General features: G+C 52.8%; 1 protein-coding gene across 1 annotated transcript in view; it reads left to right on the top strand.

Annotated features, from left to right (window-relative positions):
- The first annotated feature begins 1,112 nt into the window (after positions 1 to 1,112).
- The window catches only part of PDE10A (phosphodiesterase 10A), a 292,932-nt gene continuing 279,518 nt past the window's right edge, over positions 1,113 to 14,526 (top strand). Inside the window, 2 exon segments of the mRNA XM_061207662.1 lie at positions 1,113 to 1,559; positions 1,562 to 1,988. Of these exon segments, the coding sequence (XP_061063645.1) occupies positions 1,113 to 1,559; positions 1,562 to 1,988 (874 nt within the window).

Raw genomic sequence — 14,526 nt, forward strand, 5'->3', positions numbered from 1 at the left:
ACCCGGAGCGCTGCGGTGGCCCCGCTGCGCGCGCCTGCCGGACACCGACACCAGCGCATCCGTAAGCGCAGCGCTCCAACTTTCCTAACTTCTGGCGGCCGCTCCTGGTTCTGAGCGCCCATTGGGCGGCACAGTTCTCTTCAGTAGCAACCGTATGGATTGGGGCTGGGGAAGGAGAGACGGGACGTTGTCCAAGAAAGCCAGAGGTGAGGACGCGGTCCTCCAGGCTTTGGAGTGATGGTCTCCTAGTTCTTAACTAAGGGCAGCCATAGTTTGCCCTTTCCATTCTCTAACGTGGCCGGGGCAAACTGGGTTGTGCACACAAAGTTCGTTATAAAGTGAGTATTGGAAAGGGAGTACTGGGGACGAACCAGGTTTCTAAACCTTAGCGTATTGGAAACAGTATGCCTTGAAGGGAACTCCAACCAAATGTCTGAGTTTGCACTCTCCTGGGAGCTCTGAGCACAGCTCAGCTGGAGCTGCTGGCCCGCCATCAGTAGGGCTCCCGGGCTCGGGCACGGAACAGGCCGACGTGGCTCGCCCAGCAGTGCACAGCTGGAGCGGCTGCAGGGCGGCGGGTACCGAATGCGGAACACTAGGCTGTGAGAACGCTTCGCAGAGACGCAGCGTTTCTCGGTCCTCCCTCCCGGGCCTGGGGCGCCCTGTTAGCACAGGGCCGCCGGGGTGCGGGGCCTGGCGCGGTGAGGCCGAGAAGCTGCGGGGCGCGCTACGGGGGCGGCGTGGGGAGCGCCGGCTCCGCCAGTGGGCGTCTTCTGCAGCCGCTGCCGCCTCCACGGGCAGCGGCACTGCGGCGCTTCTCTCCGCTGCTTTCGAGCAGTCGCGGAGGCTCCGCCAGCGGAGCGCGCGCACACCACGCCACGCTTGCTCCGCAGCCCCTCGCCCCGGCCGGGAGCCCGCCCCAGGTCCTCCCACACCCAGCGCGGAACACGACGTGAAGACCGGGCCGAGAGGGAGAGAAGGGCTAGATTGACGGTCGGGCCGAGTGGCCCCGGAGGGCCGGTTCTGAGGGGGCGGAGCCCGCCGAGTCCCGGCCCGCCGCGCGCCCCTCCTGCCCGCGGCCGGCCCCCACCGGCGGCCCGAGGAGGAGGGCCATGGCCAGCCCCGTGGAGCCGCTCGTTCCCCGCCCCCAGGCCCCCCTGCCCGCGGCCTGGGACGAGCCCGGCCCCGGCAAACTCCGCCCGGAGCCCGGGGGCAGCGCAGCCGGCGGGGGGAGCGCGGCGGTCCGGGGCCCGGCCCCCGAGGAGCCTGGTCGCAGCCGGGCCGAGCGCGCCGTGCCCCCGCGCCCTCCCCCCTCGTCCGCAGGCCGCGCCAGCCCCGCGGGGGGCCCCGGCGCCCTGCCTGCGCGCGGCGGCTGGGTCGCAGCCCGCGCTCCCTCCGCGCTCGCCTTCTCCTCCCTTGTCCGCTCCTCCACTCCATCTTCCTTTTACTTCTGGCCGCCGCCCCCTCCGCCCCCTCCTTCTCTTCTCCCCTCCTCATCTGCCTTTCACTTCCCCGTGCGTCTCCCAGGAAGGGAGGGCGCGGCGGCGGCGGCGGCGGCGGCGGCGGCGGCGGCGGCGATGCTGGCGGAGGAGGAGGAGGAGGACAAGAGGCAGCTCCCTTGAGCGTCCCCCCCAGCAGTAGTCACCGCGGCGGCGGGCGGCGGCGGCTCTTCCTCTCCCCTGCGCTCCAGGGCTTGCTGCTGCCAGCTCGCGCCGGGCCCCGGCCGCCGCCGCCGCCGCCCCGGCTCCCGCTCGGCCCGGCGGTCCTCCGCGCGGGCTCCCACGGCTTCCCGGGCGCCGGCGGGGGCTGCCCCGGCCCCGGCCCCGGCCCCAGCCTCGGCGGCGGCGGCCGAACTCCGCGGTGGCCGCGAGGCGCCGGCGCCGCCCTCGCCGCCGCGTCCCCGCTGCTTTTCGGTTCCGACATGGAAGATGGACCTTCTAATAATGCGAGCTGCTTCCGAAGGCTGACGGAGTGTTTCCTGAGCCCCAGTAAGTGCCTGGCTCCACCTTCCCCGCGGTGGGCGGCCGGCAGGGTGCGTGTGCCCGGGGAGTTTGGCGGCCAGCGGGCTTCTCTGGAGGGGCGGGGGTCTCGGCCAGCGGCGGGACACCGGCGTTTCCCAGGCTCCGCGTGCGTGCGGGGGAAGGGTGAGCGGGAGAGCGGCGGGAGGAGAGCGTTTAGAACAGGACCTGCTGCCCGCCTCGGGGTCCCGGTGCTGTTTCTGGCCACACTTGCCCTGCACGTCTTTATACTCTCAACTCTGTGACCACTGACGCCAAGCTCCTCTCTTTAGCCTGCGGCCACTAGGCTGGAGTCGAGGCGCTTTTTTCCGCGTGGGGTCCCGCCCGCTGCGTCCCCAGGCTAGGGGAGGGCAGGCCAGGAGGGCCCCGGGACCCCGAGCTCCCAAGCGTGAAGGCACTCGCGGTTCCCCGGGCTGCGTTTCGGCGCCTGGCCGCTCTACCCCCGGACCCCGCAGTGACCCTGTTCCAGAGCGTGGACTAGCCGCGTGGAAGTGGGTGCGCCTCCGCCGAGAGTCCACTTTCTCTACATCCTGGGGGTTAGCTGGTGGTCGGGTCGGTCAGGGGAAGGACAATGGGGCGTTAGGGTGGAGGAGAAAGGTGCCGCCGGTTCGGACTCCCGCCCCCCCCACCACCCCCGCCCCGGGATCACGGCCACTCCACCTCCCCAGCCCCGGGATCGGGACTGAGAGCGCGCGGGAGCAGGGGTGGCAGAAGGCGTGTCACGGGGGAGGGGGACGGGACTGAGCAGAATCGTCAAGGCAGGTATTTGCTAGAAGGCAGGAGGCGGGAGATGTTAAGGGAAGAGGCGCCGGGTGCACAGAGGAGGGGGTCGCCGTTGTCTTGGATGGAGGGCGAGCGAGGTGAGGACCGGAGACCTGGGGCGGGGCGGGGCGGGGAGGGAAGTCGCGCCCGCGGAACACCGGGCGACTCCGGCGCCAGCCGGGGCGGGCGCGGCCCCTCGAGGCCCTAGGCGCGGGGCTCCGGCGCCACCGTCCACCGCGTGCGCACCCGAGCCTTTGTCTGCTTCTCGCCGGGGAACCGCGTTTCCGCGGCGCCTTCTCCAGGCAGACTCTTCCAGGGTTGCTGTTGGCTTCCGTCTCCCATCTGCCGCTCACTCCGCAGTCCCGGCCGGCCCGCGCCTCCCGGGTACCCGGGGTCTAACCCCTCCTCGCGGCCGGAACTTGTCTGGGCTCACCGCCCGCAGGGCGCCTTCGGGGTGCAGCCCCTGGGCGTGCGAGCGTGTACGGTGCGGCCCGGCAACCCGCCACCCCCTCCCCGCCCAGCCCCGCCCCGCCCCGAGATCCCGCCTCCCTGGCGAGGTTCAGTCCGAGGGGGCCGCGTGGTCCAGCGGCCTCTCGCTTGCTTGCTGGCTGTCTGGAGCCGCTGGCGGCTGTCTCTGCTCATATTTGCCGGTGGACCTGATAGGACATCGGGGCGTGGGCCCTGGACTCACAGCTGACCCCTCCATCCTGTAGCCTCCCGTAGTCTGACCCGCATAGCAGCTCCCAGGGGTCTGCTTCCCTCGGGCCCCACCTGTGGGTGTTGATTAATTCAGAATGTTGCGGTTCAGGAAGGACATGGTCTGGGCAGGAGTGGCCTCGCCAGCTGCCCTTGGATGTGTTAGGAATGGACATTTTTACTTGCTGAAACAGAGCCTGGTGGCCGTGAACTGAATGAAGGTTGCGGGAGAGGACGGAGCTCCCAACCAGCTCTGACTTGTGTTGGGTTAGTCTGGGGCCTAGAATTGGGGCTCCTGTCTAACCCCCTCCTCCTGCACTAGTGATTTCCTTCTGTAAAAAATAAACATCTACTCTTTACAGTTGGCAGCTGGTGGGGTAGGAGGAGTGAGGGTGCGGGTCAGAGGCTGCCACATCTTGCATATGAACCTTTTGGTAAGAAGGCTGTGCTAGGGAGACCAGCTGTGCAGGGGTTTTCCTAAAATGAAGTTTCTGTTTGTATGTTGTTACTGCTGTTTGTCTAGGGTGGGGCAGGTTGTGAGGGATATTGGGGAGAAGAATAAAGATGAACAGCTCAGGTGGGATGGAGATGTCCTAGGGGAATCCCTAGCAGGCTTTCCTTTTGGAAAGACAGAGGACCCAGAGAAGAGGGCCATCTGACCCCACTTCCCACCCCTCTCACCCCCGTGGGAAGTTCCCACAGGGAGAAGCCCAGTGATAATAGACTCAGGAGTTGTTGGGTTTTTTTGTTTGTCTTTTTCTCTAACCAAGTCAGTGAGAGGTAGCTTGGGGTTTGAATAGGAACCAGAGGTGATAAAAATCTTCTTTGGGACGTTACTAAGGTAGTAAATACTAAGGTTCTTTTAAGCAAAATCTATTATTAGACCCACGTCACTGCAAAAGTGGAAAAAGGCTAGATGGCGACTTTAAGGACCATTGCCAGTTTCTGCTCTGACACTGTATCCTTCACGTTGGGGGACTGTTTCTGTCTGTTGCTGTGTGACAAGCCACATTTGTGTGAATGGCTGAAGTACCTGAAGCTTGGCAGACTTTTTTGATATTTGTCAATAAAAATGAGTCTTTTTGAGAAAACTTTGGAATTCTATAAGAATGGAAGAACGCCCCAAGTGTATACAGATGTGTCGTGATTGGTGCATGTTTATTCTTTTTTTTTCCGTTCAGTTTGATCTCCTCTAGGTCTAACAAGCAAGTTGTCATGTAAAGGCCGCTGTGTCCAACTGTTGTTTGTAGGAATGCCTGCTTTTTATCATCATCAAAAAGCAAATTGTGTTTTAAAAGTATAATATCCTAGTTCCATTCCTGTCCACTTTGGCTCTGCATTTTGGCTCACACGGATTCACTGGTTCGCTCAGTAACGCACGGAGCAAACACTTACTAAGAGCTACTGCCACTTGCCAGGCGCTGCCCTAGCCGGGCTGCGGTCCAAGAGGACGTCACCCACCAGGAGAAGAGAGCTCCTAAAAGCAGGTGCAGCGTTGACGCCCAGTGCTAGAAGGGTCAGTGGTCACTCTACATCCCTATCAGGGTGTTGCTGACTTCACCTTTCATTGCTGACCTCTGAGCTTGTCCTCAGGCACTGGGCTCGAGCACTTTGCTGCTCGGAGAGTTGATGCTGGTTGGAATAGAAAGCAATCCCCGTGCAGGGAGAGCCCAAATCCTCCCAGAGCGAACTGAGAAGTCCACTTGGCAGCGGTGTGTGTGTGTGTGTGTGTGTGTGTGTGTGTGTACACACACGCACATACACACAGGAAAGGAAAGCCAAGAAGTCGTGCTTCGATAGGCCAGTAGGAGCTGCATTCAGTCTTCCGGAGGAAAGAGCTTACCTTGAGTACACTTGGTGCCGTGGCGGGAAGTGCAGGAAATATACCTGGGGGGGCAAGGACTTTACCAGTCCAGTCGGGAACCCTGCCTTAAAGACATCCAGAAGTTAAAGGAAGGTCATTGTCTTTCTCTCCCTCTCACGAATGCTCCCACCGCTCTGCTACTGTATGTTTCACCAGTTGGCTGCTCCGAATGATGCAGAGTGCTGTAGAAAAGAAAACTGTTGGTCAATGGGAGATCAGAGACAGCAAGAAAAATGAGCTGGGAAAGATTTGTCAGTGCAGGTGGCAAATATTCAATGCTTCTTCACACAATTTGTATATTCCTCAAATATTCCAAACAGGAAATGTGTATGTGTCTAGGAATCCTAGACTTTAAATATACTCTGCATCCATCACTGACCACTCTTGCTCTGTTTCTTGAGACTTAAGATACTGTGTGGCCAACACTTGAGCAAATTGAGATAAATATGATCCCTTTTAAGAGCAAATGTGTCTACCACATAGAAGCTACACTGGACTTCACGTTGAACCTGTTTTTATGGACCTGTTGAGACTGGGACTGCAGAGGGGTGCAAGGCCAACAACACAGCAACCACACTGGGTATAACTCAATTAATAGCCAACTAACAGGTAATTATTGAGGACCTATTCAGTGCAAATCATTTTAGGGAGATGCAAATGATAAGAACTAGTCCCTCAAAGGACCTGAAATATAGATAGGATACCTACCAAGATAACCAGCAAAGGAAGGCTGTGAACTCTTCCCGCCAGGCCAGGGTGCAGGTCATGAAACGACCAGGCGTAGTGGAGGTGCCTACGTCTGTTTTGGCTGGAGTAATCAGGGCTTAAATCCAAAGGGCAAACTGTTTAAACTGGGTGGAACTATTTAGATTCATTAATTTTAATTTCATGAAATTCCCCTCTTAATTTCAAAAAGCTTCCATGAACAAAGATAATCCCTAAAAATTTAAATGACCAATGGTGGAAACAGTAGAAGATGGTGTCTTCTACAGTGTCAACCTGATATATTAACTTTAGGTAATTTCTGCATCTAAAACTTTTTCTACCCCATTAAGAACAATGAATGCGGTGCGATAGATAAATAAGTGATGGTAACATAGCATGGTGACTGTAGTTATTAAGACTGTACTGCATATTTGAAAGTGGCTAAGAGAGTAGATCTTAAAAGTCCTCATCACACACACACACACACACACACACACAAAATGCAGTGTGCTAGATGATTACGAGATTTCGTTTACGATAAAGCAGGTTAAACTTGGTGTGGTGAACATTTTACCAGTTAATACATTGTTAGTTTTTGTTTGTTTAAAAACAGCTCATGAGGTCCGAGAAGGAAAGAAATTATAATTTTCAGGAGAAAGGAATATTTCTGTCTTAAAAGGAGAACTCTTAGTTTTAATTCAAAACATTTTAATTTCCTTTTAAAATGTAAATCAGTCTCCTTCAGCTGATCTAAGTCGGTCTAAGGGAAAACTCCACAGCGATAGAATCGCTCAAATCTTACAAAGGAAGCAGAGGACGCCTAGCACTCTGATTTTATTTGTAGCATTTACCACTTTCTGGAATTCTCGTGCTCATTTACTGGCCTACTTGTTTACTGCTTGTCTTCCCTGTGCAGAAGGCAAGCTTGGTGCCAGCCTGAGGGCAGGGGCTTGTCTTACTTGGTTACATCCCCGAGCCTGTAAAGGTGGCGGACACATATATGGAAGGAGGTCAGATATTTGTGTTGAAAATTCAAAGATGAACGGAAATGAACAACAGCGTGGTGTCCGCCTTCAAGGAACTCAGAAGTTGAAGGCCACTCATCGAAAGCGTCCTTGGCCTTGGTCCTCGTCCTGAGGAGCCAGGATTCCACCTTGGGTGAGAAAGAGCCACTGTGGTCAGAGCGCACGGCTGAGCACAGAGACGAGCCAGCTGACAAGCAGGTTCCTGGCGGAGGCCGTGCGGACGCTCCGGGACCCAGAACTGAGCCCCGTCTCCTCCGAGGGCCCCAGAAAGGTTCCAGAGGAGCTGGGCTGGGGCTTGCGATGGAGGGTGCTTCCAGCCAGGGCTGGGCGGGGCCGGGTTCTGGGGAAAGCCTTTCTGGCCAGGGGAGGCCCATCGGAGGCTGCTGTCAGGAGGTAGGTGGGGCGAGGCCTGGGGAGGGAGGCTGGCGAGGCTGACAGGATTCTTCTGGACCAGCGCCGAGGGCCTCACAGTTACCCTTTGAGGGACTCTACAGAAGAGGTAAGGTAGGAAGGCAGGAAGCCCACCTTCTGTGGTGGAGCTGGGCTCGTGGGCGATGCAGACAGAGGGCTCGGGTCTGTGGCGGGCACGCCCGGTGAGAAGAGGTGGGCCTGAGCCAGGCAGCCAGCACGTGAAAGGCCGCTCAAGACAGAGGGAAGAAGGCGGCCATCGCTAACAGAGTGGGCGGCCGGGTGAGGTGAGGGCAGAGGGCCGCTCGGGTCCTGACGGAAGGCTTGGGCTGCGTGTGGTGTCCTGAGAAAAGAGGGGCCGGCACTGAGCCCCTCCTCTGGGCCGAGTGTCGTCGGTGCCTACGTGCCATGGTGTAGACGCTGAGCAATCAGGCATACAGACCAAAAGTGTCAACCGTCAGGAAGATCAAGTGCCGTAAGAGTTGGCAGGTTTGAGCGGTCTGTGAGGGTCTCTCTGGGTAGAGGAGGTTAAACTGCAGATGTTAGAGAAGGAGCGCCCCAGGCCGAGGGAGACCCAGGGAACCAAGCGAGGGCCTCGATGCTGGGGCTCTGAGCCCAGGGGAACACCGTACCGGTGGAACGAAGACCACGAGGCACACGGGCCAGGTTAGGGCTTTGGAAAATTTGCATCTTACTCCCCGTGCAAGGGGCAGGTCCTGGAAGGTTCTAAGCAGGTGGCTGATGTGTGATTTGTGATCTCAGAAGTTCATTCTGGCTGCAGTTTGGTGAGTGAATCTAGGGTCTGCGGGGGAGACAGAGGACCCAAAGGCCACCACGGTAGCCAGGACAAGAGACACGGGTGGCTTGGACTAGGGCCACCACGGTAGCCAGGACAAGAGACACGGGTGGCTTGGACTAAGTGGAATCCGTCGAACCCCGTACCTTCGGGAGGTGTTAGAACACGTCAGATGAGCGGGCGGGTCGGCTACGTGGAATAAGGGGGAGCAAGGACCAAGAATAGGGCCCAGGGCTTCAGCTGGAGCACGGGCCGCAAGGTGGAACTGTTCCGAGCTGGGGAGCTGGCAAGGGGGCGGCTAGGGACCAGGCGTCCTGTTCAGCTGTGTTAAGTCTGAGATGCCTGCTGCACAGTTTAGTGGAGATGGTAAGAAGGCAGTTGGGTAAGTAAGTCTGGAAATCAGAGGGTTGATGGATCAAGACCGGAGAATAAAGACTATAGTCATGGTGTCTAAAACCCTGGGGCTGTGTGCCCCCCACCGAGAGTCTGCAGATGCTTTACGGGACCGGGAGGGCTTTGATGGAGGCGGCTAAGAAGCGGGCGTGTGGTGCGGTGTAGGTGCTCCCCCGGTCTGATGAGTGACAGGAGGGCTCTGGAACCCTGCAGAGGGAACTGATGAGGTGTGTGACTCTCCAGGTGGGCGTTGAAGCCATGGCGCTGAATGGGAACCTGAAATAAACAGTGGGAGTGAGGAAAGGGCAGGAGTCAGAGCTGACAGAAGGGAAGGCGCCATGGAAGCCCTGAGAAGGGGTGGTGCGAGAGCGAGGAGGTGAAACGGGCCAGAACGAACGCGCTGTGGAATTTGGAAGAAGAACCTCGAGGCAGAGGCAGCCAGGGCGCCACCAGCGACCTCTGTCCAGGGCTTCCGAGTGGAGTGGCAGAGGCGGAGAGCCACCTTCAGGGGCTGAGGAGTCGGTGGGGACACACCTGTGTGGTGCTTTAGTCCTCAGAGAAGGAAAGGGGAGACGTCGCCCCGTATCTACAGGGAGAGAAGAGCTGGCTTTTCCCCACGTAGGATTGGCTGGAGAGTGTTTATTTGTTGAGGAAAAGGAGTTTGAAGAGTAGGAAAAAAGAGAAGAGAGCAGAACCTTAGAGAAGCTGGGAGCCATGGAATGTAGTGGGCACGAGAAGGCTTGGGACAGCAAGGGGACCTTGTCCTCGGAGAGAACGGTGGGAAGAGCGGGTGTGGGTGCTGAGAAGGGTTTGGGTGGAGAGAGGGAACGGGAAGAATTAACAGCACCTTCACAAGATCCTCTCTTCCCATTTCCCTGACTGGACAACCTTGCGGGCACGTGGGGGTGAGTGGAGTAGGAGGGCCAGCCCCGAGGAAGACGAGCTGCCCGGGGCCACGCAGGAGTCAAGAGCACGGTCGCAGGCCCTGCCCAGGCTGGAGAGGACGGACTCGTGACTGGATGGTTAGCTGAGGGATGGGAATGACGGAGAACTTTTTAGAAGGGAACTTATATGATTGAAGGGACAGTTGAGGAAGACTTGTCCATCCGTGGTGTGTAGAGAGGCTTGCGTGAGAGTGAGCGGTACAGAGCCTGTGCACGCACACTTCTGCGTTTAAAGAGGACGCGGAGCACTTGTAAGCTCTCCGTACACGTCTTGGTGAAAAGGGCCCAGTGGGATGAAATTTGAGAGGCGTCTTGAGGGAGAAAGAGTGTTTGGTATGTGGAGCTGAGCAAGGCCCTGGACAGAGGCAGGAGGGTAGGAATGTACAGTCGGAATCCAGGAAACAGGAAGTGGGATGATTGGATGGTGGTGAGGGCCTCACGCAGAAGAGAAGGGAAGGTGAAGCTGGTAGGATGGAGCAAGGAAAGACTGTCAGGTCATCCCCTGGAGGTCATTCGAATGTTTCACTGGGGAAGGGGTGGGAGGTGCCGAGGTGCGCAGTGTTATCAGATGACGTAGCACGCAGATGTTTATCGAGGGTCTGCCGTGTACCAGTTGCTGTCGTAATCACCAGTAATGGATATGTCCAGACCCATCCTTGCCTTCAAGGAGGGATGCGGACAAGATAAAAGGCCGTCTCGGACAACTGATGGAGGAGTGCATAGGCGTGAAGAACACTCTTTAATGGCATCCATTGCCCACTGTCCACAGGGCCATTTGCTTGACATCCTGAGCTTCTGGCCCAGGTCATGCCGTCTCCTGCGACAGGGCTTCCTCCCCGATGCCAGCTGCGGGGACCCCTAGAATCCCGCCCTGCTCCCCAGCTTGCTCACCGGCCCTGTCTGTGTCTCCCTAATGCCTGGCGCTTGTAGGCGTCCACGCTTGCGTGTGCTCCTTGAGGGCAGGCAGCATGTTTTATTCTTTTTCTTAACCTCAGTGCCTAGCACAGTGCAAAGCACAGCAAGTCTAGTGGATGAGTGAGTGAAGGTGTTTAAACGGGAGAAAATGATCAAAGTGGTCCTTTAAAAATGTTAGTTTTTGCAAAGGAAGGGAATAATAAAATAAGTAATGTGGTTGATAAATTTTGCTAGCATAACTTGAAATTCCACTTGATTCTTTTTTCTTTTTCATGTGATCCAAATACACTGTTTGGCACCAATGACCAGGGCTTCTGAGTTACTGAGAGCACAGCATGTTTGTCCGCCTGAGCTGCTGGATGGGGAGCTCCAGGGGCGGCACCAGGAGACGATAGGAGGAGTGGGGCATAAGTGTGTAGAGCATTTTGGACGCCTCAGCTTTAGTTCCTGAGGCGGTGATAAAGAGCTTTTTACTTTGACAAAAACATTTTCTACACTAGGAAAGAGAAAGTGTTGCTTATGAAGTGCTGAAACAATGCCATGTGTTTGGATGTGATGAATTATTTAAAAGAATAAGCATATTTGGACTTGTAAGTTGGTAACTACTCTGTAAGAAGCAATTTTGCATGAAGAGCAGGTCACTGCTGGAGCAAAGCATCATGGGTGTATGGTATTCAAGTTGTACTTCTCTGTGCGTGACGTAATTGTGTGCTTCTGTATTGGAGTTTTAGCAGCTTCCAAAATAAACATCTTAAATGATATCCAGAAGGGCTTGATTACTATGGTTTTCTAGATTTGGTAATTATATATTTATCTTTGCTATTAGGATTACATACATTTTCGCATTTTCTTTTTCTCCCAGGACCAGAAGTTTACTTTGAAAAACATTCTTGTGTCCTCAGTCATCACGCCTTTTTAGGATAATACTCTTTGTGTCTCATGATTAAATATGTCATCTAATTTTTTTTTTATAAAACTGCAGTGATTAAAACAATGTGGTACTGGCGTGTGAATAGACAGACCAGTACAACAGAATAGAAAGGCCTTAGAACAGAGCCAGACTCATAAAGGAATTTAATATATTTTAAAAGTGTCATCTCATATAGGAGGAGTAGAGATAGACTACTGAATAAATGATTTGGGGACAACTAGGTAGTCATCTGGAAAAAAAATAAAATTAGAGCATACCTTTTACTATACCTCCAGGATAAATTCCATATGGATCATATGTTTAAATATATATTTAAAAATATACCATAGATGCTGGCACAAAAACAGAAATATAGATCAATGGAACAGGATAGAAAGCCCAGAGATAAACCCACGCACATATGGTCACCTTATCTTTGATAAAGGAGGCAAAAATATACAGTGGAGAAAAGACAGCCTCTTCAATAAGTGGTGCTGGGAATACTGGACAGGTACATGTAAAAGTATGAAATTAGAACACTCCCTAACACCATACACAAAAATAAACTCAAAATGGATTAAAGACCTAAACGTAAGGCCAGACACTATCAAACTCTTAGAGGAAAACATAGGAAGAACACTCTACGACATAAATCACAGCAAGATCCTTTTTGACCCACCTCCTAGAGAAATGGAAATATAAACAAAAGTAAACAAATGGGACCTAATGAAACTTAAAAGCTTTTGCACAACAAAGGAGACCATAAACAAGAGGAAAAGACAACCCTCAGAATGGGAGAAAATATTTGCAGATGAAGCAACTGACAAAGGATTAATCTCCAAAATTTACAAGCAGCTCATGCAGCTCAATATCAAAAAAACAAACAACCCAATCCAAAAATGGGCAGAAGACCTAAATAGACATTTCTCCAAAGAAGATATACAGATTGCCAACAAACACATGAAAGAATGCTCAACATCATTAATCATTAGAGAAATGCAAATCAAAACTACAATGAGATATCATCTCACACCGGTCAGAATAGCCATCATCAAAAAATCTACAAACAAATGCTGGAGAGGGTGTGGAGAAAAGGGAACCCTCTTGCACTGTTGGTGGGAATGTAAATTGATAACAGCCACTATGGGGAACAGTATGGAGGTTCCTTAAAAAACTAAAAATAGAACTACCATATGACCCAGCAATCCCACTACTGGGCATATACCCTGAGAAAACCATAATTCAAAAAGAGTCATGTACCAAAATGTTCATTGCAGCTCTATTTACAATAGCCAGGACATGGAAGCAACCTAAGTGTCCATCAACAGATGAATGGATAAAGAAGATGTGGCACATATATACAATGGAATATTACCCAGCCATAAAAAGAAACTAAATTGAGTTATTTGTAGTGAGGTGGACGGATCTAGAGTCTGTCATACAGAGTGAAGTAAGTCAGAAAGAGAAAAACAAATATTGTATGCTAACACATATATATGGAATCTAAGGGAAAAAAAAAAAAAAGGTCAGAAGAACCTAGGGGCAAGACGGGAATAAAGATGCAGACCTACTAGAGAAAGGACTTGAGGATACGGGGAGGGGAAGGGTAAGCTGGGACAAAGTGAGAGAGTGGCATGGACATACATACACTACCAAACGTAAAATAGATAGCTAGTGGGAAGCAGCCGCATATCACAGGGAGATCAGCTCGGTGCTTTGTGACCACCTAGAGGGATGGGATAGGGAGGGTGGGAGGGAGGGAGATGCAAGAGGGAAGAGATATGGGAACATACGTATATGTATAACTGATTCACTTTGTTATAAAGCAGAAACTAACACACCATTGTAAAGCAATTATACTCCAATAAAGATGTTAAAAAAATAATAAAAAATGTACCATAGAAAGAAGAACAATGAGGAAATTCCTTTCTAGCCTTGGAGTAGGAAGAGCCTTTAAATGTGACTCAAAATCTGGAAGTAATCAAAGAAAAGATGGAGAAGTGAGTCTACATTAGCAAAAACACCTTTTGATGGCCCTAAATACCATAAGCAAAAATCACAATATATTCCTGCGCATCTCCCGTGCGGTGACGCCCTCTGCCTTCCTGTGCAGTCTCTATCCTGCTTCCTACAGGACAGTTAGGGCTCCAGCAGCACCAAACTGTTCTTAACCGTCAGCCCTAGAAAAAAAACACTAATAGCCCACATCACAGCATAGGGCCAACCTTCCTAACATACGAAGAGCTCCTAGAAATGCTTAAGAAAAAGAACAACCCAATTAAAAATAAATCGAAGGATATGAACAAAAAGATGCTCAACCTCATTCGTGATAAGATAAATGCCATTTAAAGTCACACTGAGGTACCGTTTTCTCCTGTCGGGTTTGCAGAAATTAATAAATTTTATAACACACTATTGGCAATTTTATGAGGAAGCAGGTACTGGCATGCATTCCTGGTGGGAGCATCCACTGGTACAGCCCCGGAAGAGGGCAATTTGGCAGTATCGATCAGTATTAAAGATGCATGTACCCATTGAATCAATAATTCTACTTCTGGGAATTTATCATTCAGATAGACTCACACTTGGGCAAGATGACTTAACAAGGTATTAATATATTGCAGCACTGGTTGAAGAGAACATTGGAAGAAACCACCTGAAGGCCTACCTGTAGGGGCCTGGCTAAATAAAATCTGTAGCAGTGAAACAAAGGTACTAAAGCTCTTCCAGATACATCGCTATGTGAAGAAAGCAAAGTGTAAAGCAATGCACACATGTACACACACACTTTTGTGTTAGAAAGGACAATAAAAGTGTATACCTGTGTGTGTCTGTGTTGCATAAAGAAACGGGGCAGAAACTCAGGGAAGCGCCCACAGCACTTTCTCTGCAGGACTGGTGGAGATGGGGGGCCTGGGAACGAGTTGTAGGGAGACTTCAGTGTATACCTTTTATATTTTTTGATTGTTGAATAACAATTTATTACCCATTCAAAAATTAAATTTAAAAATAAGTAAGATTTTACTGAAATGCCGTTTAACTAATTGTAGTCGTTCTACTTTGTGGTTCACGTTATCCTTTTTTTTTTTT

This window comes from Eubalaena glacialis, chromosome 12 (assembly GCF_028564815.1).
Source record: "Eubalaena glacialis isolate mEubGla1 chromosome 12, mEubGla1.1.hap2.+ XY, whole genome shotgun sequence".
In the NCBI taxonomy this organism is placed as follows: Eukaryota; Metazoa; Chordata; class Mammalia; order Artiodactyla; family Balaenidae; genus Eubalaena; species Eubalaena glacialis.